The following is a 26,862-nucleotide window of genomic DNA, read 5'->3' as shown; positions in this document are numbered from 1 at the left end:
GCGCGAGCATAAGCTTTAGTGCCCCATACGAATTTGACACAGAGCTATAGACAATTTAATAGCGAAAAGTAAGGAGTCCGGCTTCCTTAAAACTGGGTGTAATTAGTTGGACGACTTTTTCATAAAATTTCAAGGTTAAAGTTGGGATCATCTAATTAAGAAATACATATTTTAGAAAAATTGATTTCCTTATGTGGCATCCTTCACCATAGCTAATAGAAGACCACTCAACACACTACCGTTTACCGTGAACACTACTTAATTTTCAACCATTCATCTTCGCTTTGGGCAATCTCGTAGTATACGCAGTCGAAGCTGCAAGTGCTTGTGGAATTGGCATAAGTCCCGGAAGGCCATCCATCGAAAAAGAATGTATGCTCCAACCCCCTAAAACAGGGTAGAGTTATTTCGCGGTATATACTGTTATATATCCGTCTTCTATGGTACGAATCACTTTGACTGTATATAGCCGTTCAAAACTTAAGGCTTGGTTTCAAATTGAGTTTCTTTTAGAAGCAGATTTAAAACAATAATGTTCATGGCCGTTGACTAATAAATGTTGTTTTCACAAGGTAAACAGAGGGAGAGAGAGAGAAGAAAATGTATGGTGCTCTGAATACATATTTTCTGTCTCATTCTTTTACCCTGCCGTTCGAGAACCATTCAGAGTGCCTTACTTATATGAATGTTATATGAATCTGTGTTATTCGAGCATATACTATAGTGGCATCTATTGTAGAATTTTTTATTTCCGATAAGCCATTCCGCAAACCATCTCCCTTAAAGCATTTGCATTTTGTTGTAATTTTGTGAGGTGTCTTACATTGCCAACATATATATATATATATATATATATTCCAATATACATTACATCAAACTAATCCTTCCTGACCACCAATCTGCCCGCGCAAGTATAGTAGACATTACCTAAAGGGCTGATCAATACCAAAAAGAGTATATTCCGTGTACCGTTGAATAATTATTTTATCAGGAACTTCACGTTGCACTTCACATGCGACGACCCCGAACAAACTCTTTGAGAATGTCTGCGATGTAAGCGATACATTGATTAACTAAAATATATAAGATTTCCGAAATGAGTGGCGTAGACATTTAATGCACAATTTACTCTCTGGACGGAATGATAGAACATTGCCTTTACCTATGGCAGCGTGACCCCACAAAACTTCTAAATTTACCGCTTTCAGAAGACTACCGAATTTCGATTTAGCTCCAACATTGACAAATCTTGCATCAAATTTTTCGACTAATTGCACCATTTTGGTAAGAGACCATCTTAGCGAATAAGATCGAATTTTTTCTTTTACTCAATGCCGTGAGCTAAGATTCCACAGAAATATTATTGAAATCAATTGGAAAGATGATTACCAACCAAAGTGACTTTGGTTCCCTATTTGGCACAAGGACGATTACTAATATGTTTTTTAATATATATTTTATATATTTCGTGATAATAATGGACATTAAAGAATGGCCTTAGCCTCAGCAAATTTCACATCCAACCCATGTCCGTTTATGGGAGCTGTTGAGCATACCCTTTGACGTAACGAATGGTCCATTAGCTCTTCAGCTCTTCATAACAATGAATTAATGTTTGCATGTTTGCCTGCATATATATATATATGTGTGAGAACGATAAACACTTTGAGAAAACATGCAATATTTTGCATTTCTTGTTTTTTTTTTTTTTCCTGCATTACCTATAAACAATGAGAACGCAATCGTATTTAATTATCATTACGCACGTGCATACCTATAAGGTTTGTTTTCGTTTATTTAAATACTTATATTTGATTTGCTTATTTACTCGTTCGTATGAAAATACATACATTGTATAAAAAAATATCAAAATAAAAAGAGAATCGTATCCATTAAATAGACACAGTATCCATGTAATTAGTGTGAATTTTATGGAAACAGAGATACAGAAAGCGAGAAAAAGAGATAGGGAGAAAGAGTGAGTAAGAAGAAAAACAAAATGAAAACACATTTATTAATAATGCATATGCAATTGCAATGGATGATGTGCTTGGAGAGGCAGGCAGTCGTAATTGAGGTTTTATATCGAAAGCACCGTTATTTGGCCAATCTAAGCCCCAATTTAAGTAGTTTCCTTAAGCAAAGCCACCAAATGATTCTTTTTCGCCTTATCCGATTTACTATATTCATCCAGAAACTAAAAATAGAAACCAAAAAAACCAAATAAGGAAACGATTCGAATTAACTCGAATCAAGTCATCAGAGTTCATCAAAATGTTATATGCATTGGTTATTATTACCTCTAAATTAAAATCACGACCTATCACATTGCGAGCATTTTGATTTTGAAAGGTTAAGGTAACAAGGCAGGGATAGACAACCACATTCAAATATTCAGGTAATCTGGTTAAATTTTTTATTATATTCGAACACTGTTCTGAGGTCAAAAGATCCTGAAAGACAAGAAAATAATGCGAAAAGAAAACAAAAAAAGAAAAAAGTTTTCATGCTTGTGCTTTAATAAATAATAAAATAATTGAGAATGTGTGTGCATAAGAGCAATAATTCATAATTTATTCTGTTGTTTAAACTCACCTGATTTTGTTTGTTGTTTGCACAGAAAAAACCAATGCTGGCAATTAAATCAATTAAAACTGCTTGAGTTTCACTATTTTTAGCTGCCGTGCATTTAATGCCACAATACTTGAGTAAAATTGTCACAACATCGAGGAATTTTAATGAAATTGCTTCCCCGCTTAATACTTCCTAGAAAGTAGAAAAAGACATATATGTATGAAAAATATATAAAAAAAAAAAAAATTTTAATATAAACTAATCAACTTATAACGAACACTATCAATACCACCGAGAAGTTTGCATACACGAAGTGACATACAGACTATTATTGTTCGGTTATACCGAAAAGTGAACGTAAGAGACGTGACTAACGTATGTAAATTTGACAGCGAAACTAAACAAAACGATAAAAACTTCAAGTCACTTGTCCCTAACGAAAACCTTCTTCAATAGTAATCGTATAAGAAAATTTTTTCTACGCACACTTTTGCTTCAACAAAGTAATATGGAAATCAATTTTTTTAACACACACTCACATTTAAAGTTAAAGGTAGTGGCGTTTAAAAGGCAAATTCAGTGTAGCCATAAGTACTTTTTGGCAATTTTTCGAGTGGAGGGGATGATAGTGGTACTTGGATACTTGAGGTAGGGAGGCCAGGAATCACGGGAAATTCATGCGAGGCGAGGTACAAAAGCAAGCCAGAAGCCTGGAGTTTGAAGATCAATAAGTTATGGTTAAAGGACTCTGCTAAATGCTGCGTAACAATTCTCGCAAACAATTTAGCTCAAACATGCAATGTTTTTATAGTTCTCAACGTGATGTCTGTTTCGAAATTTGTGAAGCGGAATTCAAGGACTACAGCAGAGAGAAAAATGAAAATATAATATAGGTATTTAAATATGTTTTCATGCAAGTAAAAGGGATCAAACATTTCCAAGACTAATTGCGTGGTTCCTTTATCAGCATTTGTTCAAAGAAGAGTCGAATTTTTACTACAAATTTTACAATGGCAACGCCTTTATACATGTGATTGGGATAAAATATTCAACTTAGTATTCGCGGTGCAATTAAGTAGGTCTGCCCTTTTGTCATGTATTACGGGAAATTACTACCGAAATTACAAAGCTATATATCCATAATGACTATGTATGCTTGATTAGTGAGACCCTATGTACAGCGACCAATATCTCTTCATTTTATTCAAATCATTAGTATTTTCAGCTCAACTACTTTATCACTTATTTGAAAATCCTTAACATTTCAAGAGCAACAGGAATGAAGGAAACAGTCCCCCGCCCCGGTTAGCGATGATTAAAACTCATACTGAATCCATCTTAAGCATCCTCAATGCAGAATTTTATCATAAAGGCTGAGTGGTATTCTACGCATGCTACCTAGCACCGTCGAGTAAAGCTACTTTAACAGGATTCCATATAAACGCTGCTCGGAAATATCTGTCCCTGAAAACTATTTATGACAAGTGACAATACTATGATGAGCTACGGCCTATCATTAAATGCTCTACGTTATCCATTATTCAACTGACGACTTTTCGACAATTAAGGCGAAACAGTGATCCGTTTCGAACCATTTTCAATAGCTTTCGTCCTTGGGATAAAATACGTCAGCTTACCAAAGTTCATTAAAATATTTTGAAGATTGCCGTCTACAGGTTGAACACAACATAACAAATAAAAAAAGGACGGACGGACAGACAATCTTAAATCGATTTAAAAGGTGTTTCTTAAAGTAACGTAAAAGCAGATAGGTCTGCCCCCTCCTTCTAAGAATTGCATAGATAGAGTGTAGTAGAATAGCGAACCTTACACTTAAAAATATCGTACATCGTACATTCTTCATCTCATACATGAGATGACGCCCAAGTGTTCACAATATATAGCTAAATATTTTGAATATGCTAAAACTTGTCGATGAGTTATGTATAGTTTTTGCATTTTTTTTTTTTTCTTTTTTTTTTTTTGCTTTTCATGTGATACATTTGTAATTTCAAAACGAGAGATATGCAAACGTAAGTAATCGTCATGTCGTGCCATTTTTCTAATAATAGTATCTATATCGATAACATGTATGGGGGGAGGGGGAGAAGGACGATTTTAGAATAATATGCCAACGTGAACGTGAAATGCGCAATGAAATGTCAACAAACAATCGAAAATCGCGTATTGGCATTTCATGTTATATGACGAATAACAAGTAAATATTTTGACACTTTAGTTGAAATATCACTAAACTGACTACATACGCATATGTACATATATAGGGGGAAAATCGTGACATATTACATACAACATAGTTATACGAAATATATATAGAATATATATATATATATATATATATAGCTTAGCTCGTATCGAATAATGTTTGGATTTTATGAATGAGTGAACGATACACACATACACATACGGAATAAAAAGTAGATTGATTTTAGAATTAGACGTTGATTGTTTCATTTGGTGACGCGTGCAGATACTTGAAAGCATTAGCATCATCAATGAGTATTTGCTTATGTACGACGGAGCATCTTTGTTTAAACAATACACACACATAATATGTACATACTATTTGAAGGAATTAACAGGAAGGAATTCTGTTCGATATCAAGCATAAATAATATAACGAAAACCAATATAAATACATTTCAACGTCGGGCCAGCAACGAATGATATTCCTGGTAAACAGTCATTGGTTTGCTTTTAATGTCGGCAAATCAATGCAACGAGTAGAATATTGAGCGTAAGTAGACTATTATGCTAACTTGGAGTAAATACGCATAAATAAATCTATGTAAATCTTTTACCACCGATCCAACAGGTTCATTTCGTGTTTCATTGTTTGCGTGCATATTTGCCATTAAAAGCATAAGCATTATGTCACATACCATCAAGTTCAAAGAAAACGCATTTTTAACTGCTCTTTTGGAATGGAAGGAAAGATAATCGGGCACAAATAGTCGAACAATTTTTTAAGCATAATATTCAGAACAAAAAATAATATATATTTTTGAAAAATATCAAAAGATGACAACACTGAAACCATATATAATGTGATAGTCCCTGCCCTCTAAGATATAAAATAAATAGTCGTTACGAAACGATTACGGAAATGTTCGAAATTTTATAGAAAAAATTCCTTCATCACCTTTACGTTTTCGCCTACGTTCCGGAATGTTTAAAGCATCTAATTAAGTCGATTCGAAGGAATTTTGAAAATGTGGCATTATAGGCGAAATGGTCAGAACGATAGTCTAATCCGAACCATTTTCAATAGCGTTTGTCCTTTGACCAAAACAGGGCAGTGTACCAAATTTCATCAAAAATTTGCCGCCTGCAAGTTGAATACGAATAAACAACCGAAGGCGGACAGGCGGACAGATCATGTTTGATTGATTGGGAAAGTAATTCGTAATCGAACGTTATAATGAAATGTGGGCATAGTGTACTCTTGTACCACAAGTGGTGTAGAGTGTAATAACAAATTTATAAAAGTTTTCTTCTAGTCAGAAGACGCCGTATTGGTTTGCTGCAAGACAATTGATGATGGCTACGTCGATTAAGTACCACAACATATGGATCATCATACTTTCATGCAATTACTTTATCTCCCTTTCTTTTGGGTGATTTTTACTGACTTTTAAACTTTTTTAAAACTTTCTGCTGAACGCAGATCATTATTAATTTAAACTTGCTTCGTTAATAGAGTGAACCTAGCCTTTCTCTCACCCGTTGTGCGAAGAGAGAAGGGCAAAATCGAACCATCTCACACAAGCCGTTGGATAGAAACCTAGATATAGTCGAAATTAGGCTCGATCTCTCTTAAATACCAGTGATCCAAAAGTTATGCAGAAGATACTCATCAAAGTTGTATAAAAGCTGAGCAGGCTTTAAATAAATGTAAGCGCCTTTGTTATGTTATTGGTTGCAGGATGGCTATTGACGAATCCATTTTAAAACGCACCAAGATCCAAACGAAATATTCTGAACTTATTGAATGATTGAGCGTAAGATCTTAGTGCCGTATCATAGGGACTGTTAAAGAGAAGGTAATCTGTTGCGTTCATTCGCTTAAATATGTGGCGAAAACTGTGCAATTCAAGATCAGGGCGTACAACATTCACCAAAAGGTGAATAGAAAAGCTTATGTTATTAGAGGATATAGGACTATCACCAACAAAGATGGAACCTCTTCTTTTTACTCTTGCATGGCAATATTTAAAACGCGTAAAAGATTCATGTTAGGTCGATATCTCGCGATTACTGAGTGGCTGTTGTTGCCGGGTTCAAGTCCAGTGCGGTAGAGCATACTTAATGGCAGACATAGTGAGTACTTAATCCATGAAGGCTTCCCGTGCTTGTTTTTGACCGTCACTCTATTACACGTACAGAAGCCATTTCCTGAATGGTTGGTCAAATAATCAAAGAATGACTCTTGGGACTGCCAAAAAGCAAAAAAAAAGAAAAAAAAATGATACTCGCTTGCCGCGAGCTCTTCCCTTAACAGGTTTGCACTGAGAAGATGAAAGAAAAATTCTTTTTTTAAAGAGGTGCAATTATATGAAGGAAATCTCTACTTAAAGGGCTTATTACGATAATTATTGTACTTTGCAGTAATAGGCTGGTACAACAAAGCACTAAATATCATATAAAATAAATTGAAATGTAGGGGGCTGTAATACTGATTGCACAAAATGTATCCTGTTAGCGAAGAATCGCACTTGCTGCTTTCTTGCTGGGGATAAGTTTTAGTGTATTCTTTAGTGTATTCGCAAAAGATTTGCGAGCTCGCTCTTACGCATCCCTTCTATTGTAGAAACCAACAGTTTAAGTGAATTTAAAAGGGAATAAGAATACTTAGCGAATAGTAGTAAAGTGGAATTTTTTTTTTTTTTCGAACTTTTAACTTTTCTTGAAAATATTGCTCTTGTAATTTAAGCACATAAAAACGGATCCTTTTGAACACAAAATACCACATAGTGTGGTGCACAATTTTCCTCTTTGAAATTGTTGTTCAAAGCGGCTGTTACGTCCGTTTCCTCTTTGTATGTATCATGTCAATATTTAATCACATTGTATTTGCTTGTTAGGCCAAAATGTTTATTTACGTATCTTTTCTTTTTTTTTTGTTATTCTTTCCTTCTTGTTTATTTTATGATGAATCTTGCAGCAGCAATTTCAGCCTGGGCGAATGCGTGCTTGTCTGTCTGTCTTACTGTCTGTGTGTGTCTCTCTGCATTTACATTACATTGCAACACACAAAGCCGTGTTTACTAACGTATTGAAAGAATGAAAAACGCACATATGCACTTGGCCAGGAATGAACCACAATTAGTGGTTGCAAATGTCGAAACAAATGTGTTTACGAATGAAATTTTGTCTGATACTTGCGATGAATTAACGAAATGCTTGAAAATCATTTTTAGTTTTTACCACTACACCCACCAAAGCGATTTAAATCCTAACGTTAAATGATATTTTGTTGTACTCTCGGTACTCTGTGCGGGTGAAAAATCATATTTCCCTTGAAAAAGTTTTGTATTTACTTTAAATTATGCACACTTGCATACTCTCTTGCAATTATATATATTTTTTTTCTTTGTTGTGTTTCTCTCTCCTTTCTTTCTTTTTTTTTTTTTTTGTTTGTGATTTAAGGATTTATCTTCGTTATAGATTTGTATGAATTGCTTTTATATCTTCATTTGCTATTTGTGTGAGTTATAATAAAAGCCAAAAGCGTACAAGTTGATTATGAGAAAAATAATTTTAAAAAATCTCACTCTTACTTATGTGAAGTTTTCCATTGCAGAAGAAAATGATTTTTCGTGAGAACAAAACATTACGAGAACTTGTTAATAAGTTTTCCATTTTCCAGCACATACTCGTGAAAGGTCAAAGGATTTGTTGAAGAAGTAGTATAAGCACAAGTGAATACAGCAGAGTTCAGAAAATGCTTCAAAGTTGGACTAAAACTTTTCTGTGTTTAGGTGCGTCGTCTAAGGACAACATATTTGCAGGTAAGACTTTGTAGCTCCCATAAGATAGGTAAAACATCTACACTAGTCCGCCTGACTCAATTTCCACTCCATTCCGATGTAACCGTTTCGTCAAACATGCACCGAGAAAATTCAAAAACAAATTAATGTTCCCTCAAAGGTTTATGTGATTTCGCTTGACATATCGGGAATGTGTTTTATATATGGTAAGATCTTCTAAGTGTTATATATGTAAATATATGAAGTTTTTTTTTCCAATTTTTTTTAAAGACAGTTAGTGAGGTTCGTTTTCGATTCGCGGTTGCATTTCCATTGCGATCAGTATGCTCAATGGCATTTCGCTTGTACAAGAATAAGTTCTTCAGCAGATATTCCAAGTGACGCAATGCCTTAAAACAAGGCAGAATGAAATCCTTTTTCCGAAAAAAGCCATAATCATCCTTGTGCCTTGTGCTTTAAGATTGCTTTCGAATTGAACTTGTAAACTCATAAATCACTAGATAATATGCGGAACGTTACCCTACAGTCGATCAGAGCCGACTATTAAACAAGCTACACCGCTTTGCAACCAGTTTCGAAAATATGCTGTTGTATGGGGAATGATTGTAAAAGTTGTCTGATCCAAACATTTTGGTGAGACTTATCCTTAAACCAAAATATGTCAATGTACCGCAAATCAAGATAGTATCTCGAAAATTGCGACTTGTAGTTCAACAGGAAAAGTAAATCAACAGCCGTTAAAAGAGTAGGCAGAAGGGCAAGCAATTTGTTTAATCAACTTAAACAAGTAAACACACTACAGTGACCCGTTATTAAATACTCCACATATCCCAACAGTTATGTACGTAAAGACTTTTCAAAATAGAGCATTTTTTGGAAAGTGGAAGAACCATTTTCAACAGTGCTGATCATTGGGCCAAAACACGACAAACAGACAAACTTAGATCGATTCAGAAAGTGATTGTGAAAAGAAAATCGGACGTAAGGCATTCTGCATGTTGCCTATCTTACTGCAAAACTGTCTTTCTGACAGCGAGGATGTTGTGTTTTGTGCCAAACAAAGAGCATTTGCAAGCAGCATCTTCTCCTTGTTTGACTGATGAAGAGTTTGCACCTGTCTTCAGAACCTCAGGGGCAAAAAATTCATGAGCAAGAAGAAAAAGCTCTGTGCTTGCTGGGACCCGATAGGTGTTATATATTAATAATTCTTAATATCCAAGCGGTTCCCATCGCACGTTACTAACAACAATTAATCAATGTCAACGGTTCGGTGTTCAAAATTAAACAGAGAGTAATTTTTTACATTTTTTCCGGGTTTATGGCGCGTTGGATGCACTCGGCCAGAAAGTCTTAAGCCATGCGACTAACTCAGCAAACTCTTTCCACTTGTTTGCATCGATGGGAACCGCATTCACTGAGCAGCGCTAGACTTCTTACGAGTATGTAGGAAAATATCTTGTTTTGCTTGGCATTGACAAAATGTCCAACAAGCGAAAAACATGTATAGGTAGCGATGAGCAATACTTCATATCAAATATTTTTTGCATTATACCCTACACCAGCTACAAGAGAATACTAAGATTGTGCGGATATATACAATACCTAGAAAGACTTAAGACAGACCAAAGTTTTACTTTACCGACCGATCCGGGATCATTGTCTAAACTATTTAGAAGCATTTTCTGCATCAGTTTACACTTGTCTGTCTGTCTGTCTGCGTTCTCTTGTTGTGTTCGTGTGTGTAGGATGCAATTAAATTGGAATATCATGCTTTGGCCGAAAGGCGACTACTATTGCAAATGGTTCGGATTGCATTACCTTTTCGACCACTTCCCGTGTAATGTTATGTAAACGAAGCAAACGTGTAGCGGAGCACTATGCTGCTTATAAGACATAAAAAGATCCTGAAGTTTGCCGATAGTGGGCTTTCTTAAATATAAGAACTCTCTGCAATATTAGAAAACATATCCAAACGGCGATAAGTGTTAGCAATGAGAACGAGATTTGGATCAAGTCTAAGTGATGGTTAGCTGGTTAGCTAAACGAATATAATGTAAATAAAACTAATTTTTTTTTCCCCCCTAAAAATGCTTTCCTTTTTGAGTTCAATAATCGGGCTTTGAAATGAAGAAACGATTGCTTCTTTTTTGTTGTTGTCAATACATAAACTCCTCTTCAAATTTTCCGTTTTAGTACATTTTTGCTCTAATAATGATTTATGATCAGACTTGTGCGGTTTGTTTGTAAGTTCGTGCTTATGTGTGTTATCTAATTTAATGTTGGCAAACTGCTACTGACAGAAAAGTAAATAATTTTATTAGGTTTTAATCATGAACACAACTCACAACTCAATTTCACTTTTGTTTTCCAACAAATATTGACACAAGAAATGAACATTTTAAGCATTGCCAAAATGTTGCGCGTAACGCCGCAGTCATAATAACACCCCTCAAAAACTAACAAGTAAGAAATTCAATTTTACGCATTACGGCGAACCTTGGATACCCCATAATATCATTTGATTTGCTACGCCTAAGTACGTAACATTCGTACCACTGTTCCTTCTCAGGCATCGCCATAGGGTGCCCAAGAGCATTTTAAAACTGTTCTTTTATTCTATAGGTAACATAGGAAGAGATATATTTGATTAGCGTAACACTCAGCATAGATCTAGCTTTCTATCGGTTCTTACCCATGTTTATATGACAGTATTATCTTTCCATCTATCATGAACAAATGAGGTTGCGCCAGATTTTTGATTCCGCTCGTAATATGAAGATTTAAAACAACTTTCAATTTAGCCATGACTGCCTCTTCACATAAGACTCTTAAAGGCGAGAGATTGAAATTGGATTCGATCATTCAAAATTGTTTAGGGATCTACCCGCTGTAAATGCATTATTGAACCTCAAAAAGGAGCTTAAAAAATTTCAATTTATTTTTACATTTAATTATTCCTGCATTGCTACGTTTGCGAATCTGTTTACAGATCTTTTTCTTCTTCGTCCTTAATCCACAATGCCTTCTGAGTAGAAGCTTGCTTGCCTACTTAGAGGACGTTGCTTGAAAGAATCTATTTTTCTATCAATAACTTATGGCCTTAAAGTGATGTCCACATGCACTTTGCTTTAGATATTAATTAAAAAACTTGGAGCGGAAAGCATTCCGACGAACTCTCTTCTCAACTAAAGATCTCTCTTTAAGGCAAACGTATTCTCAAGCAATATAGATAGAACGACAAAAGGGGGCACAGGAAGGAAACGGTTTTATTTTCTTGAATTTCTTTTTCTAAACAAAATTTAATAACAGCTTTTCTTGTCTAAAATGAGAATGATCGACGGTGTCTTCAACATATCGACGCTAGCTAATGCCGTCCTTATTCCGGAACACAGTAAGAGCAACCGTTTGAAAATCCATTTAGTGCGCTCAACTTTCGAAAACTTAAGTTGTGAGTGCTAGTGGGTTGTTTCGTAGCAGATTCAAGTCTCATTAATAGTTGGCAGATTGTGAAACGAATCACCCCGTTCATCCTCTTACGCGCCCAAAGTCATTTGCACATCGTCATGCCTTGACGTGTGTTGGTCCTTAGAGATTAATTTGGGGACCCGCATTGTTTTCTTCTCAGTTCAACGTAGACGCTGGCTTGAAAGCTTCCGTTGTACATAAATGCAAATAACTGCACACGCATTTGTCGTATAATTAAAAATATATGTAAGAAACTTATTTCCAAAACTCAAAAAAAAATTATGACTAAAACACTAACGTTCAATAAAAATTCTTTACATCTTCAAGAACTTCAGCTACGACTTCAACTGCCTCACTTTCTTCTCAGGCTAATTATAGGACTATGAATATTTCCAAGTGTTACAAAAGAAATAAAATACATAGTATACTCTATGCTTTAATAACGACTGACTGCAAAAATATTCAAGTATGGACATATACAACTTCGGCACTCTGCACGTATGTATGCACACCAGCCAATGTTTTCTTCAATGGGTAAAGTTTCAAGTAGCATCTAGTAGCACTATATCCGTTAGAGATTATGTTGACTATGCGTATTCTATTCGTTACTTCATGATTGCTTTCTTGCTCGTATTAGTTATATAAAAAGTTTTCAACGTTTACTTTGGGAATTGAATATTTCTACTTTTTGCATATTTAAGTAGATATCTGTAGAAAAAAAAAAAAAAAAAAAAAAAAAAAAAATACAAAAAATAATGCATACGCATACGTAAATATACGAATATATATATATTTGTATTTTATTATTTTTGAAACAAGAAGAAGACAAATTATGAAAACTTTTGCAAAATACAAAGAAAAGAAAGGATTTAAATTCAGTCTGAAGTGTTTGTGTTTGTCTGTGGCATTTATGTATGTGCGTAGGTGTTCGTCTGACGTCCTTTTCATTTTAGTTTCATACACTTATGCAAATATATATATATATATATGTATATATATGTGTATATATATGTGCTTTACTCTGTGCCTTCATGTTTTTTAATCAATTGTTTTTGTTGGCGTTAGCCTTCTTCAGAATAAATTACTTTGAAAAATATTTACATTTGATTTAATACTTTCAGCACCCAGTCAAACAAATTAAAAATGATTTGTTTTCTTAATAATTCTCTGTAATATGAACATAAGTAAGTACCATTGGTACTATGAACTGATTGTTTAGTTAAATATCTATTGGGCTTTTATATAAAATGGTATGGAATGGAAATTATTAAGGAAACAGAGGCAAAACCTAAAAATAAGAATTAGTCACGCATTAGCTTTTATTCGGATGGATTTTGCACTTAAGAAGTCATCTTTGGCAAAAGCATTTGGCACTCATGGAGAGTTGATTTATAATTGTAAAAATATGCTTGCGATGATGATACAATATATGTGTAGTGTTTTAACGAAAATAGAAAATAATTTACCTGGAACGTATTTACATCCAGCACAGCCATTGAAACGAGTAAATTAAAAGTTGCAGCCGCTAACGAAATCGTTCTCGGTGGAATGCTTTCACCTATCAGAAAAATATATTTAAGAAAAACTAATAAAAATAACGACCAAAAAAAAAAAAAAAAAGCGAAAAAATCAGTGTTTTGATTACTTTCCAAATATCTCTCCTATAAGATATAACATTTATAGCCGCCGCAGTTATGCAGTTATGCTTTTATGGAGCAAGTACATAACTTTCACATAAATACAGTTTACTACACTTCACACTATATCTACACCTATACACATGTATTGCACCGAGATTACCTACATGCTGCCGTGAACGCTTAAAGTGTGCACACTTCAGTGTGCAAATACACGCAACGACTTATTGATGATAAGTGGCGCTACAGTCGGAAGTGAAAGTGTGATTGACTTTTACAAAACAGTGTGATTTAAACTTGGATTTATTTCTCGTTCCTTTTTTTACTTCTATCAATTTATATATGGCAATACCTTTAAAAAACACAAGAGTGTATATAAATTCCTTCAAACAACGTAGGAAAAATTAAGCTTTTAGCAAAGCGAAAGCTAACTTTCAGCTAAGTGATTACCTTTTATGGGAAATATATTAACTTACAGCAAAGCTGTATATGTGACACATATATATATATTATATATCTGTATGTTAACGATCTAACGATCTGGAAATACTTATATAATCAATGAATCGGTCAATAGGTCCTGGAAGTAAGTAAGAAAACAAAAAAATTTTTTTTTTTGCAAAAGCCGAATATACTCGTCAACACAAAATACTTATATTTTAAGCATATATAAAACTTATTTTGCTTACTATAGGCCAGAAATGGGTGATTCGTCCGTTCAGCTAATCTATCATTAATCCATTGTTCATTGTCGATACTATCAAATCAAATAAATCGGTTTATCTTTCGATTGCGCACATCAGCGTAATACACATACAAAAAATATTGCAAACAACACAACATTGAAACAAAAAAGAAAAATTACGAAAATTATATTCGGCTGCGGTCAAATGTTTTTACACTCATCCCACTTATTCTAAAAATAGGAGTAGAAAAACAATAAGCTCTAGAAAAGTGACGATTTATATCGTATATCTGAGATAGATATTTGTCACAATTACCTGCATGTTTAACGCAAAAATTGTCCTAATCGGTTTACTTGTACGTCGACAGTTAGCGGTTATAAGGCTGGCATATAGGTATCTGGGTGCACCGGTGTCGAACAACTTTTTCACACTTCCTAACATCGTTTATATGAATGTAATCATGTAACTCATTAATAATAAGGTCTGGTAAGGTATTGGTATTTTCTTACCATAACGATAGTTATAAGGCACACGTTTTAGAAATATTATGTATATATATATATATATATATATATATATACTTATTGCGTAATATAATAGAATTTAGAAATTTTTCCATCCACAAACGACCTTTTTTAGCTCTTTCTAAGGGCCTTTTGAATTTGCACTAAATTCATTAAAAAGTTCTTTATTCGATTAGAAAACATTGTGGAATAGAAATTTTATCGATTAGATATAGATTAAACAACATCGTGATGATTCACGCCTTTATCATGCTGGCGATTTTGACAAATATTTGGGTAATAGTTTTTCCGAAATTTGTTTTGCTTGTGTGTTTTATTGCATTCCGATCACAGTTGATTGCACATATATTGAGTTTTGAAAACCCATTCGATCCCAATGGATCAATTAATCAAACATTCTAATTTATTAATTATGGGTGTGGCTTCGTCTGTCATGCTTTACCGATTAATTTAACCGCCCTCAACCATAATTTATAGGTCGCTAACAATAACTTTTTAATTGTAAAGCCTTCTTGCAAATATGTTTAAATTAAACGATAAAATCCCGTAAAAAAAAGGTTCCAAGGTAATGTGACTTATATCCTTAACGCTTTTATAAGGTAACAGTAAAGTAGTAAAGTTAGCTCTTACTTATAATGTTGCTTGTAAACTTACCAATAGGGACGACGCTGGCATAGAGCATTGAAATTGAACCAAAAAGTTCTGTGGACTTTGCCGAGCTTAGAAATCGTGTAGAATCTGCAGGACCTGTTTTAATTGTGAAAAAAACGAAATATAAAAACGATTATTAAATTAAAAGTCTCTTCGTCTTACCAACGGGACAGACATCGATAAATTTTGTTATGAAACCGAGTGTTGCCAGCAATGATAACACCACACCTTGATGACTCTCAATAGATTCACGAATTTTCATACAACGCCTTGATAAAATTTCAATGAGTCCAATCATGACAGCATAACTGGAAAGGAAGTAAAAGCAAAAACATTATTGTCGGGCTAAGCTAACTGTTAAATACTCTACGCAATTACAACTAATACTGATATTCATCTATTTTCATGAAAAAATACTAAAAAAATTAGATACGTGGCTTTTGTTCGCAAATAAAGGCCTTGTATGCATAGGAGTCCAAAACGCGAACTGTCGTTTAAAGTAAAGGGTGACATAGTTACAATCACACAAAATTACTTTTTTCGTAAAAGATTTTTGCTTACTTCATTTCGTTAAGTAAAAATTACACTACATTGCTTGTCTTACGCACACACACTATGACTTAGAGTATTCTTATATGAAGACGTCTCGAAACAATAGATCTATGTAGTCCAAATTTGTCTAGTACTTTTGAATTTGATGTCAAGGCTTCCCTACGGAAAGTATGAAAAGTAAGACCTTTTTACCATATAAAGTTCGAATTTTCTTGTACTAAAAATAGACTTACGTGGTCCAAACGCAGTACAGTTAACGTTTATGTTAAATGATTACAATGGATCGATTTTCGCAATATGAGCTATTAAAAGTTAGATTTTTCTGCCACGAAAAGACACTATTTCTGCAGACAAGTTTTTACGGGAGATGGTTCCAAACATTGATCCATCCAAGTCAAATTTTTCACATCAATTTATTATGTCAAAAAATACTATTTACGATTTTCGCTAGAAAATTTCGACAAATTGTAAATTTTTCTAATATAATGACTCTTTTTAAAACAAAGGATTATGCGAGATGGAGTCGTAACGGTGATCCAATCCAGCTCATTTTCAAGAGGGCTTCCTTCTTGATCGAAAACACGCTAGTATAACAAATTTTGTCAAAACGTCTACAAAAGTTGCGGTCTGTATATTGAACACAAGACAACAAGACAGTCAGACGGACACTAGTTATATGGATGTGTTATCGGTATATGTTATCGGAAAGTCGATGCAAATTAGCTTAAGTTGTGGTGTTCGAGAAAATTATATAATTTTTTTGTAATTTTCTCTTAATTTCACTTAAATATACTGATGAGAGGAAAAGAGAAAAGAGAGAAGTTTTATGGAAGGATGCCATAAAATCTTTAATAAGAAAAAATTTTTACTTGATGTACGGAAACGTAAACCATTGCCATAATCGACCTTTGCTAATAGAAATAATTTCAGACATTCGCTGCGACATTCGCTTTCCCTCGCGAATGCTAAACAAAAACTAGTATATATATATATATCTTTGAATTTTTAGTGATTGTCGTCGTTCCCTTTTGTTTGATTTTTGTTTTTCACAAAGAAAATTTTTCGCAAATAATACCTAAGAGTTTACGTACGATCGAGAGAGCATCGTCAGCAGGGAAAAGAAAGAAGAAAACTAATATTGTTTTTCCCTTCAAGAAGTTAAAAAGTATAAAACAAACAAAGCGGACGCAAAGAAGAAGAAAAATGCATCCTTGTAATGCGCAATTTGAATAGTGTCTTGTTTGCCGTTTGTGGGTGTGTATATGAGTGCAGTACTCATAACAATAGTAGATAAAGTGGTGGTGGAAGAAACAACTAAAACCCGATATTTACAAACAACATAAACATTTGTGTTGATATTCAATGACTTTTTTGTTTAACTACGTACGGTAGACATCCATCGTCTATCTTTCGGTTAGAGGATGGTCTATCTATTGAAAATCTTTGACAATATAATACAATAGAAGACAAAGACATTTTTCATCAGCTAATATCAAATTACAATTCTCTTTGACTTAAAACCGTAAACGAAATAAATAATAAAAAAAAAAAAAACAAAAAAAATAAATAAATAAATAACAAGAAGAAATTTGTTTTTGTTTTTCTTTTAATAAGTGAAAAATAAATTTAATAAAATTCCATAATTTATAAATGAAAAATGCAACAAGAGCTGCCTGCACACATTTCAATACTTGGCTTTTATTCATAATAAGAATAACATGAAATTGTTGTTGTAATATAACATGAAACTATTAAAAAATCCAAGCATTTCTTTTGTATGCCATCATATCGTTAATCATCAGCCGCCGCTTGTTATATGTGATAATCGTTTTACTCGGTCAGGTCACGGTTACTTTAAGCATAATTCAGTTGTTGTTGTATATTCATTAAAGGACAATAGGTTGCCTCAGTTTACAATGCTGCAGTGTCAACCATATAGAATGTCATTTCACCGGATGATTATGGCAAATGCGGACTAAAAACAATTATTAATAATCAACTAAATCCAGCTGTTTCTGCGTTCACTGAATGTTCGTCTTTCAATTTTGCCAAGATAACCGTTTCTTCGCTTTTATGACGCTTGCTCAACAATAATTTCTGGCCATTAGGTGCTCGGAATTAAATCAAATACGTTTATTAGTAATCTTATCAAATAAAAGAAAAAATTTACAACGTTCTCTGTCTCTCTCTCTCTCTCTTGAAAGGCATTGCTATTTTCTGCATTGGATAAGAATTTATTCAATCGACCATGAGTGAGATTTTAGACTAAAGTTTTCACTTAATCAGCGTCTATTACTATGAGCTGTGCAGTCTGGTGACTAGCAATAACTTCCTTCGTACAAGCAAGAAGGCATATACGGATGCAGCTGGAATCGTATGAAATCAGTTTAGAATGAAATCAAAAACTGCAACGAAGTGGTAAAGATCCGTAACTTGGATGACAAGTCTGCAAAAGTGATGCTTTACAACTTCTTCAAATAATTTCCCTTCAGGAACAAGATGAATATGAAATGACTGTCTATTTCAAATTTACTTCGTAAAATTATTCTCTACTTATTTGCTTACTTTTCGTCATCTAACAACGACCACATGTCGTCGGTTACATATACAATATCTTGAGAATGGTTTGCTAATTTGAATTTATCCCATAAGTACCTAAAATACATTGTACAGTTGCTGCAGAATAGAGCAATTTCCGGCACCCAAAGTTAGAGATATTGGATAGGGAAAGCGACACGCATCAGTACTTTGTCGTGGGGCTAAATTCACTAAAGTTGCTTCTGAAAAGCATAGATTTTTTTTTTATAGATCGTTTCATGCCGACTGCGAAAGTTTCCTAGTTTCGTAGCTATACTATTAGATGACTAAAAGTCGTGGTGCGCCAACTACACTCCAAAGTAGCAGACATAAGTAAGATATCCTTAGTAAGGATTTTCACATTTCAATAGATTCAACGCACGTTTCTTGCTCTTTAAAAAACGGCCTATTGCCTATTTGAGCTTGGGAAAGTGCTTGAAGAAAGTGCTTGGGAAAATCCAATCAGTTTGCCGGCAAACCCATCTTCTTATTCGAAATCCTATTTTATAATCCTTATAAAATAATAAAATACTTCAGCGACTTCACTAAAGGTGATTTTGGGATAACGGAGCATATTCTCTAAACCATCATCCAGAATTTCATCAGCCAAATTTTTGGTTAGCCTGTCAGAGCTCCCCGATTTATCTTTGAGATCTTCTCAGGGAAATTCTTCCCTCAGGAAAATTTCTTCCCTAAAATAAACAAGTAAAAACTCGATAATGGTTAGTAATGGCGAACGATTAAATGCCCTACGTCGAACTACAACACTATTCAAATAATGACTCTGCAATATGAGGTATTATACGGGAAGTGGTTCTAAAAAATAAAAAGATTGCAAACAAACCCAGTGAAAGTCAAAGGATGCATCGGAATCGTGTGGCAAGAATTAAATTTATATACACAATTCCAGTTAGATTTCAGGCAAACCACATCTGTTACTCGGACATAATTTCTGAAATTTAATTTTTTTTTTTTTATATTAAATCGTTGTCCTAAAATCTGTGTTGCTTTGTTCGTTACGCTACGAAAAAAATAATCTCCTATACAAACTTACTCTGAAATAAGAATACGAAATGTATACATACATCAATTCGTATAAGTTTAATCGGCGAATTTTAAGTCCTTAATATATAAAGTTCGTTAATCCCTTAACCTTTCTCTACCGCTCTCTTTATCATATTAAGCAACAATAATAACAATATTCCGTATTGACCCCAAACACATTAATTTTATTCTGTTTTTCTTAATTTCCTTTTCAAATTTATATTTTTCCTGGGTGTGTATATTCACCGCATGCGAATGAGTCTAGACTCACAAATGTTTGCCTGCGCTCTTATGTTTCATATGCGTACGCAATAGATGGACGCGTGTTACTAAATCGCCCGCGTGTCGTATCGCGTGTCAAATCATCATCATTATTTGTTTAGAATTAATGATCGAAGAATGATTAAAACTTTTTTACACAACTATTACTAAATAAAATAGACTTACGTGTATTGTATGAATTGTATGCAGTAAATGAAAACGTGATAAAAAATAACCATTGACTGATTAAAATGAATCAATAACAAAATATGCATTTTTCGACAAAATCTTCACTCATTATATTGATTAAATTTTGTTGTAAAGTTGTGGTAAAAAAATGCCACAAATTATTTACAAGAAAGATCAAGACAAGTAATGTAGACAAAATATTGCTGATAGGCGATTACAATCAAGCTGCATCAACTCGCGTTGGAAAAACGAAGAAGAAGGTAAGCAAGTTCACTTATTTCCAAGATGACTGCTTGCTAGAGTTGCTTCTAGAATACTAACTACGAATCACTTTGCCTCATAAACGTACATGACGCGTATAGGTAACTTGGCCATTGGCGGTTGTGCGGTATTAGTCCAGTTATTTACAAGCTGTCGCCAAACGCAAAGAAGTCGTTTATGGCACTTTGCTTTTCTCTGTGTTTAGCTGGATTGAACGGAGAAAAAATGCAAGCGAAGCTATGGAAATGATAAAGTTACCTTGGTGGTGAAAATGCACTAACCTAGGAAACAGTTAGGAAATGATTTGTGAGATTTTCTTCAAAAAAAATATTCGTCTCAAAGAAAACGAAGAAAATTTTCAAAAGCAGACTAAAAAGCAACCAGATCTTACGAACATCACCAGGCGTGTCTCTTCGCGACTATCACTGATTCAGATCGATGCAGCCATATTTAGCAGATCGACGGCTCTGCCTAATTCAAGATATGCGAAACTGCGTTGGCCTGGAAACAGCGAACTTTCTATCCCGAGAGCATATGCAATCTTCCCAGTAAGCGATTAAATATCCTATGTCGTGATAGCGATGACGAACATTTTAATTATTAACAACAATAGCAACAAATACGTTCTCAATAAAACTAAATTTCATTAAAAAGCTCACTGAACTAACTCTGAGCAAAAAAAAAAAAAAAAAAAAACACACTGACAATCCAATCCCTTCACCATTTACTATCCTTTTTTTATTCATATATACATATATTTCAGATAAAAAGCGAATTAATTTAATGTTAATAGTAATATTAATAATAACAAAAATAATAATAATAATAATAATTGTAATAACAGTAACAATAATAATGAATGTATGAAAGCGATTTATTCATGATTTATAATAGTATCGATTGAGTTTGTTTTGCATTCACTTAACATCCGTGTCTGGCCCGCGATGTACGGGTTAGTTCATATGTATGCTCGTTGAACTTTTTCAAAATACATCGGAGGACAACGGATTCTTGTCAGCTTAAATAGAAACTTTTCGAATCACTGTAAAACAAGGCGTTATGTTGACTATTGGTTGACAATATCTGATCTTTATAAAGTGGGGCGGAAAATACAATGCAGGGCCCTTTACAACTTAGTCTTGAAAACCACGGCGGCGCCCTCTACAACCGATACTTATACAACGTTAATTGAACAATTACTGAGAATTTGAGAGATGTTTGGGGAACAAGTGCGGAAATTGGACGACCGCATGTTTCACGCTAAAATATTTGTGGCAAATTTCTAAAGCGATCTTCCTTTCGAACATTTGAAAAACTTCAAAGGAACGATTACTGCGGCGACGACGATTGGTTCCTGAATGACTGAAGCGAAATTTCGACAGAATCGTTCTTCACAATTACGTCTTGGAGACGGTATGGTAAACAAATCTATTTCTTATTCTTAGTTTTCTCGCTTTCCTAGTAGTCTTGCCGCTCGATCGATCGCAAATTATTTGATCCTTCAACTGGCGTTCTCTAGTCATGAATATTTGCTCGCCTTTACGGCTTCGTTGATATGCGAGATGTATATCATATGTATGATTGTGCGTACAACATTCACTGTACACCCATTGTACATTTTTGCGAATAATGTACGCCCTTTTGGAAACTCTGCTTTATTGCTCGACTTCATAGTTTTTTTAACATTGAAAGGTACTAATATTTGAATAAAGCGAGAACTGTCTGAGTGAAATTTCCATGTATGCTATAATTTCCATGTATATGTGTTTCTTTTTTTTTTTTTGTCTGGCTTAGAAGTTTGGTCTTTATATAAATAAATTTTAACTTTGTGAGTTTTTTTTTTTTTTTCAATTATATCTGTTAAGCTGCGTGTAATTAGATAAGCGGCGATTAGCTACACTTTAAAGGTATCGCAAAATTATTAAAATTTTTTTTTTTTTTTTAGGTTTATAATATAATAAATAAACTATCGGAAATGGTGTTGAAAATGTCTAAAAAATATTAATCGAATTAAACGACTCATAGATGTGTCGTAACTATATCGAATGTAACGGATTTGCTCTAAAGCTAATACACTTGTTTTATTGTTAACTTTACACTTTGACAAAAGCATCTCAATTAATGTAATGCTATGAAATGAAATGAAATGAAATGAAATGAATTAATGAAATTGTTGACATATGTTGGAAATTTTTAAACAAATCTGTAATTTTAATAACAAAGAAATAAATAAATAAATTGAAAGAGTATATGCATTCCACGCCCATTTGCATGCCAAATCTAATTATCATCTATAACTTTGATGCACATTCATATGTAATAATGATTGTATTCAATCATAGATGAAAAAAAATTGAATCAGTTGAGTAAGCTATTAAATTCAGTCACACAGCTAGACAACCGACGAACCGTAACTTCTTTTTTGCCATTATCGATGTACTTGCATGTGTTTACTCCTTTTGTAATTGTGCGTTACATATGCAAACGCTTAGCAAACAGTGTTGTCCTAACAATTAGGATCACTTCTAATATATTTCTGTGATTTTCTTGAAAAATTCTCTTCAGTGCACACTTAGTTAAAAGATTCGAATCACTATCAAGCCTCTTGACAGCAACTGTAACCACTTCCCCAATGCTTGCAGTTCAAAGCTTACTGGGATAGGATTATTGTTAGTTCGAAGTATTTTTTAATGTGTGCACCTGTTCTATTGTTAGGACATTTACGCCGATCAGAGAATAACGGCTAGTCATGTAATGTTATTTTGAATAAAAACCAATTTTGGTTAATTTCTTGAAAAGCTTACTTAAGTAAACGGTGCTTGACTTGATGCTTAATAACTTGGTACAAAGGATTTTTCTCCGCACGAAGGAACTCTTCATCTTACCATCAATTAGTTAATTACTTTTCGATTTTTATATATATAATCTTTTAAGATATTGTTCGTTTTCTCACAAGTGAGCATATTCGTAGGTGGGTCTATTTCTTCTCTGCGGCAAATAATTTTCTGATCGCAAATTTTCAGATACTAGGTTCATCTTTCCCGAGAACATTGAAAGTTCTTGCAAGCGGATTGATGTCGAAAAACTGTCGAATCGTTCAAAATACGCGGCTATAGTGTAAGGCAAACTGAGCACGCTTCTGCGTTCCAAACGAAGCCACAAATTAAGTTTGTCGCTTATTACTCATAAACTGTAAAACGAGCATATTCTACGGACGATCCTATAGCACCGTTGCGAGAACAGGAGGAAACGTCCAAACCCATCCAATAGTATAGAGCACCAAAATTGATCTTCTTCTTTCTTTTTCTACGTTTTTTTTTTTTGAAAAGTCGTTATATGAATAACTGTAGGATGGTGTGGGATACTTAATAGTAGCCCTTGGCTCACTGTAGTCCTTATAGTCCTTATACTTGTTTTTAATTTAATTGAAAAAAAAAAAAAAAAAATGTAATCTAGATAAACAAATCAAAGCTTACTAACGACTTTTTCTATGCGTGATGGCTCTAATTAATTGGCCACGACTGTAGCGCTGTACGTTACGAAATGTTAAACATCCCTCTAAATGTAAATAAAATTGTTAGGAATAAAGCAATGATAAGTTTCATCAAAACAGTATCGAGTTCTATATTGGGTTACTTTAGCTTTTTAAAATTTTTAATTCCGAACGGTTTAGGGCGTTCGTAAGACACCCTCTGCCCAAGAACTGTATTTATTTTAAAACGTAATCTGTTAAGAACCATTCGTTCTTTTGAGTATTTCTTCTTCTATCACATTGTTTTTCTGTGATGTATGGCCAGAATTATAAGCCAAGTCCACGATTTCCTTTACAATCAAGACACTTATCCGTAATAATCAAGTTGACCAAGAACAGCTCACATTTAAACGGACATAAAAAACCAATTCTTCTTTTGAACGCCCTCTATGAGGCACCCTAAGATTTTGCCTTAAGATAATTTCAAATTTAATAAAACCCCCAAGCATTCACGTCTTTTTACTTGTTTGGTAGGAATTATTCTCTAACATCGATTGTACAATTTTTTTGTCTTAATCGACTGCAGAGATTTTTCTGTACCGCCTCGTCCAAAATGAACACATAAAGGGTAATATTTAACATACCCTCCAGTCTTGATTATCGAAATTGATCATATGTTATTATAAGTCATTCGGTTGCTAGACCTCTTTAGATTAGCAAAATGGAACAGTTTCGTCAATGAGAATAAATTTATAGTTTTTTATGCTGCGTTTTACGTCACATACGTTTAGAAAAACGTTTGTAGAAAAAGTTTCACCCTTTTTTTTATTTTCCTTTTTTTATGTATATAATTCGCATCCCTTTGTTTTTGGGGTGTAAGCCGGCAAACTTATGAATAAATTATATGCATAATAAATTGTTGACAACCCAAAAAAAGAGGCGCACAAGTAAAGTCTATGAATATAGTTTTTGTTTTTTTTTTTTTTTTTTTTTTTTTGTTTTCTTAAGCTTACTCTCACAGCTCGAAAAGATGCATCTGTTGCTGTTGCTCATTTGATTTGATGATATGAGTGGTGCCTGTATTGCATCTATTAAATCCGTATTAAGTGAATCAAAATCGCTGCGGGGAGTTTACCGTAAAATCCCTTTTGATGTCTTAATAAGATGATAATGATTTTTTATTTTATTATTAGTGTGGATGAATAATAATATTATATAAAAGCGAAAAAAACAGAATCACATGTACGCTGGTAATAATTTTTAATTAATTAGAGATGTTAAGGGAATAATGTTATGACAGAGATACATGCTCCTTTTTAATACCATTTTTATGACGTTTTAAGGAACGCTTCTGAGATTTGAGGGAACATAAAAAATTTTTACAATTAAATAACCTGTTCCCTACATAAAAAGTGAAGGGAGATAATAACGCAACGAAACAAGAGGAATTGTATTCAATTTTGAAAGACTGTCATCAAGAAATTCTAGCAGAATCAAAATGAAAGCAGTGTGAGACTATAAAATGAAAGCAATATTTAGGTTCATTCTGGCGCTGTTTTCTTATATCCTGCTTGGTAACGAAAGATACGACAAAATTTTTATGCCGACGTTCATCGCGGACTTGGATATGATTCAAAGTTGAAGCTTCAACATGAGAACTACTTAACTATATAACGAAACTTTTCTGGAGATGCCAGCTTTTAAATACTGGATTATTTTTACGCTTTACACGGTTTAACAATACATCATCAATATGTGCTATCGTCAAAAACTCTGTGTCATAATAGAGCTTTCATGAGAGAGAACACTCACTCGTAGCCACGATCACACACCTACCTCAAATAAAATAGATCTTGAACCTCTTTTGTATAACCAATCCTACCACAGGTAGGTTTTTATAGACAAAGACCTTTCAATTTGTAATATTTCAGAGTGATAATCGGTCCCCAGTAATTGTTTGGCATAACAATCAACTGCACCGAATTCGGGCTACCTTGGTTGCGTTTTTGGATCCCGCCGCACATAAGGGCGCCCACTAGAGGGGCAACAAAACCTAACTTTTAATATCTTAGGTGAGTAAAAAAACCATTTGACAAAAAGAATACATTTTTCTAAGCTTTTGGGTGCTCTTCCATATGAGGCCTCCCATAAAAAGTATGCTTCTGCATGCACAACATTTTAATCATCTATGTAATCTATATCTACACGATTTATTTCTGTAAGTTTTCGTACCCTACACCGAGGCAGGGGTGCCTTTAGTCCTCATAAACGTATGCAATACCCAAAAGAACTTAACATGGACTCACCTTTTATTACACCGATCGATTGAGAAAGTGCTTCTAAGCTTATCTATTTGTCCTTCTGTCCGCCCGTCTTTCTTGTTTTCTTGGATTGAACTTCCAAGTCGCAATTTTTGGAGATATTTTGATAGAACTTAGTTCACCGATATGTTTAGCCCCCCTCGGTCACTCCCATAAGAAGCCTTATTGTGAAAAATTTATATATATGAGTAACTTTGTTCAACGATGTAGTTTAGGATATTCAACGTTGAGTTACGTCTCACTGTAAAGTTTTCATGAGCTGTTTTGCTTTTAAAATAGTTGAGGACACCTCTCTCTCAATGGGAAGTTTATTAAACTGGAAACCGTTAAACGAGCCTTAGTTTTTTTAATTTAGGCCTTCCCTGAGGAAGCTATCAACTCACTTGAAAAAGTTAATAACAAACTTTATTTTGGTAACGATCACGAAAAGCTATACTACATTTTCATGAACACTACAACTTATTCGTATTTTTATTTTTCCCTCTATTTCTCTCAAACTCGATAAAAGTTGTCTTTACTTTAAGCGTCCATTATGACTGTTTGCATGAGGAAGTATACCTGACGATTAATTAAATGTTTGCATTTCATTTATTCTACACAAAAAAAAAAAAAAAAAAAAAAAAAAAAAAAAAAAAAA

General features: G+C 33.8%; 1 protein-coding gene across 3 annotated transcripts in view; it reads right to left on the bottom strand.

Annotated features, from left to right (window-relative positions):
* Positions 1-1,787: 1,787 nt before the first annotated feature.
* Positions 1,788-26,862, bottom strand: part of LOC119632989 (S phase cyclin A-associated protein in the endoplasmic reticulum) — a 62,315-nt gene continuing 37,240 nt past the window's right edge. The window contains exons 7-12 of one of the 3 annotated variants that reach the window (XM_038026166.1): positions 15,711-15,856; positions 15,552-15,644; positions 13,517-13,608; positions 2,596-2,766; positions 2,301-2,453; positions 1,788-2,197 (exon numbers count right to left, since the gene is read on the bottom strand). In XM_038026166.1, the coding sequence (XP_037882094.1) occupies positions 2,123-2,197; positions 2,301-2,453; positions 2,596-2,766; positions 13,517-13,608; positions 15,552-15,644; positions 15,711-15,856 (730 nt within the window). In that variant the 3' untranslated portion in view covers positions 1,788-2,122. Of the gene's footprint in view, positions 2,198-2,300; positions 2,454-2,595; positions 2,767-13,516; positions 13,609-15,551; positions 15,645-15,710; positions 15,857-26,862 lie in introns of those variants that run through there. The other 2 variants (XM_038026164.1, XM_038026167.1) reach the window with 2 other exon arrangements.

Source organism: Glossina fuscipes, unplaced genomic scaffold (assembly GCF_014805625.2).
Source record: "Glossina fuscipes isolate IAEA_lab_2018 unplaced genomic scaffold, Yale_Gfus_2 2, whole genome shotgun sequence".
NCBI classification, from domain to species: domain Eukaryota; kingdom Metazoa; phylum Arthropoda; class Insecta; order Diptera; family Glossinidae; genus Glossina; species Glossina fuscipes.
Note: the sequence above shows the minus strand (reverse complement) of the source record. Positions and strands in the feature narration are given on the sequence as shown.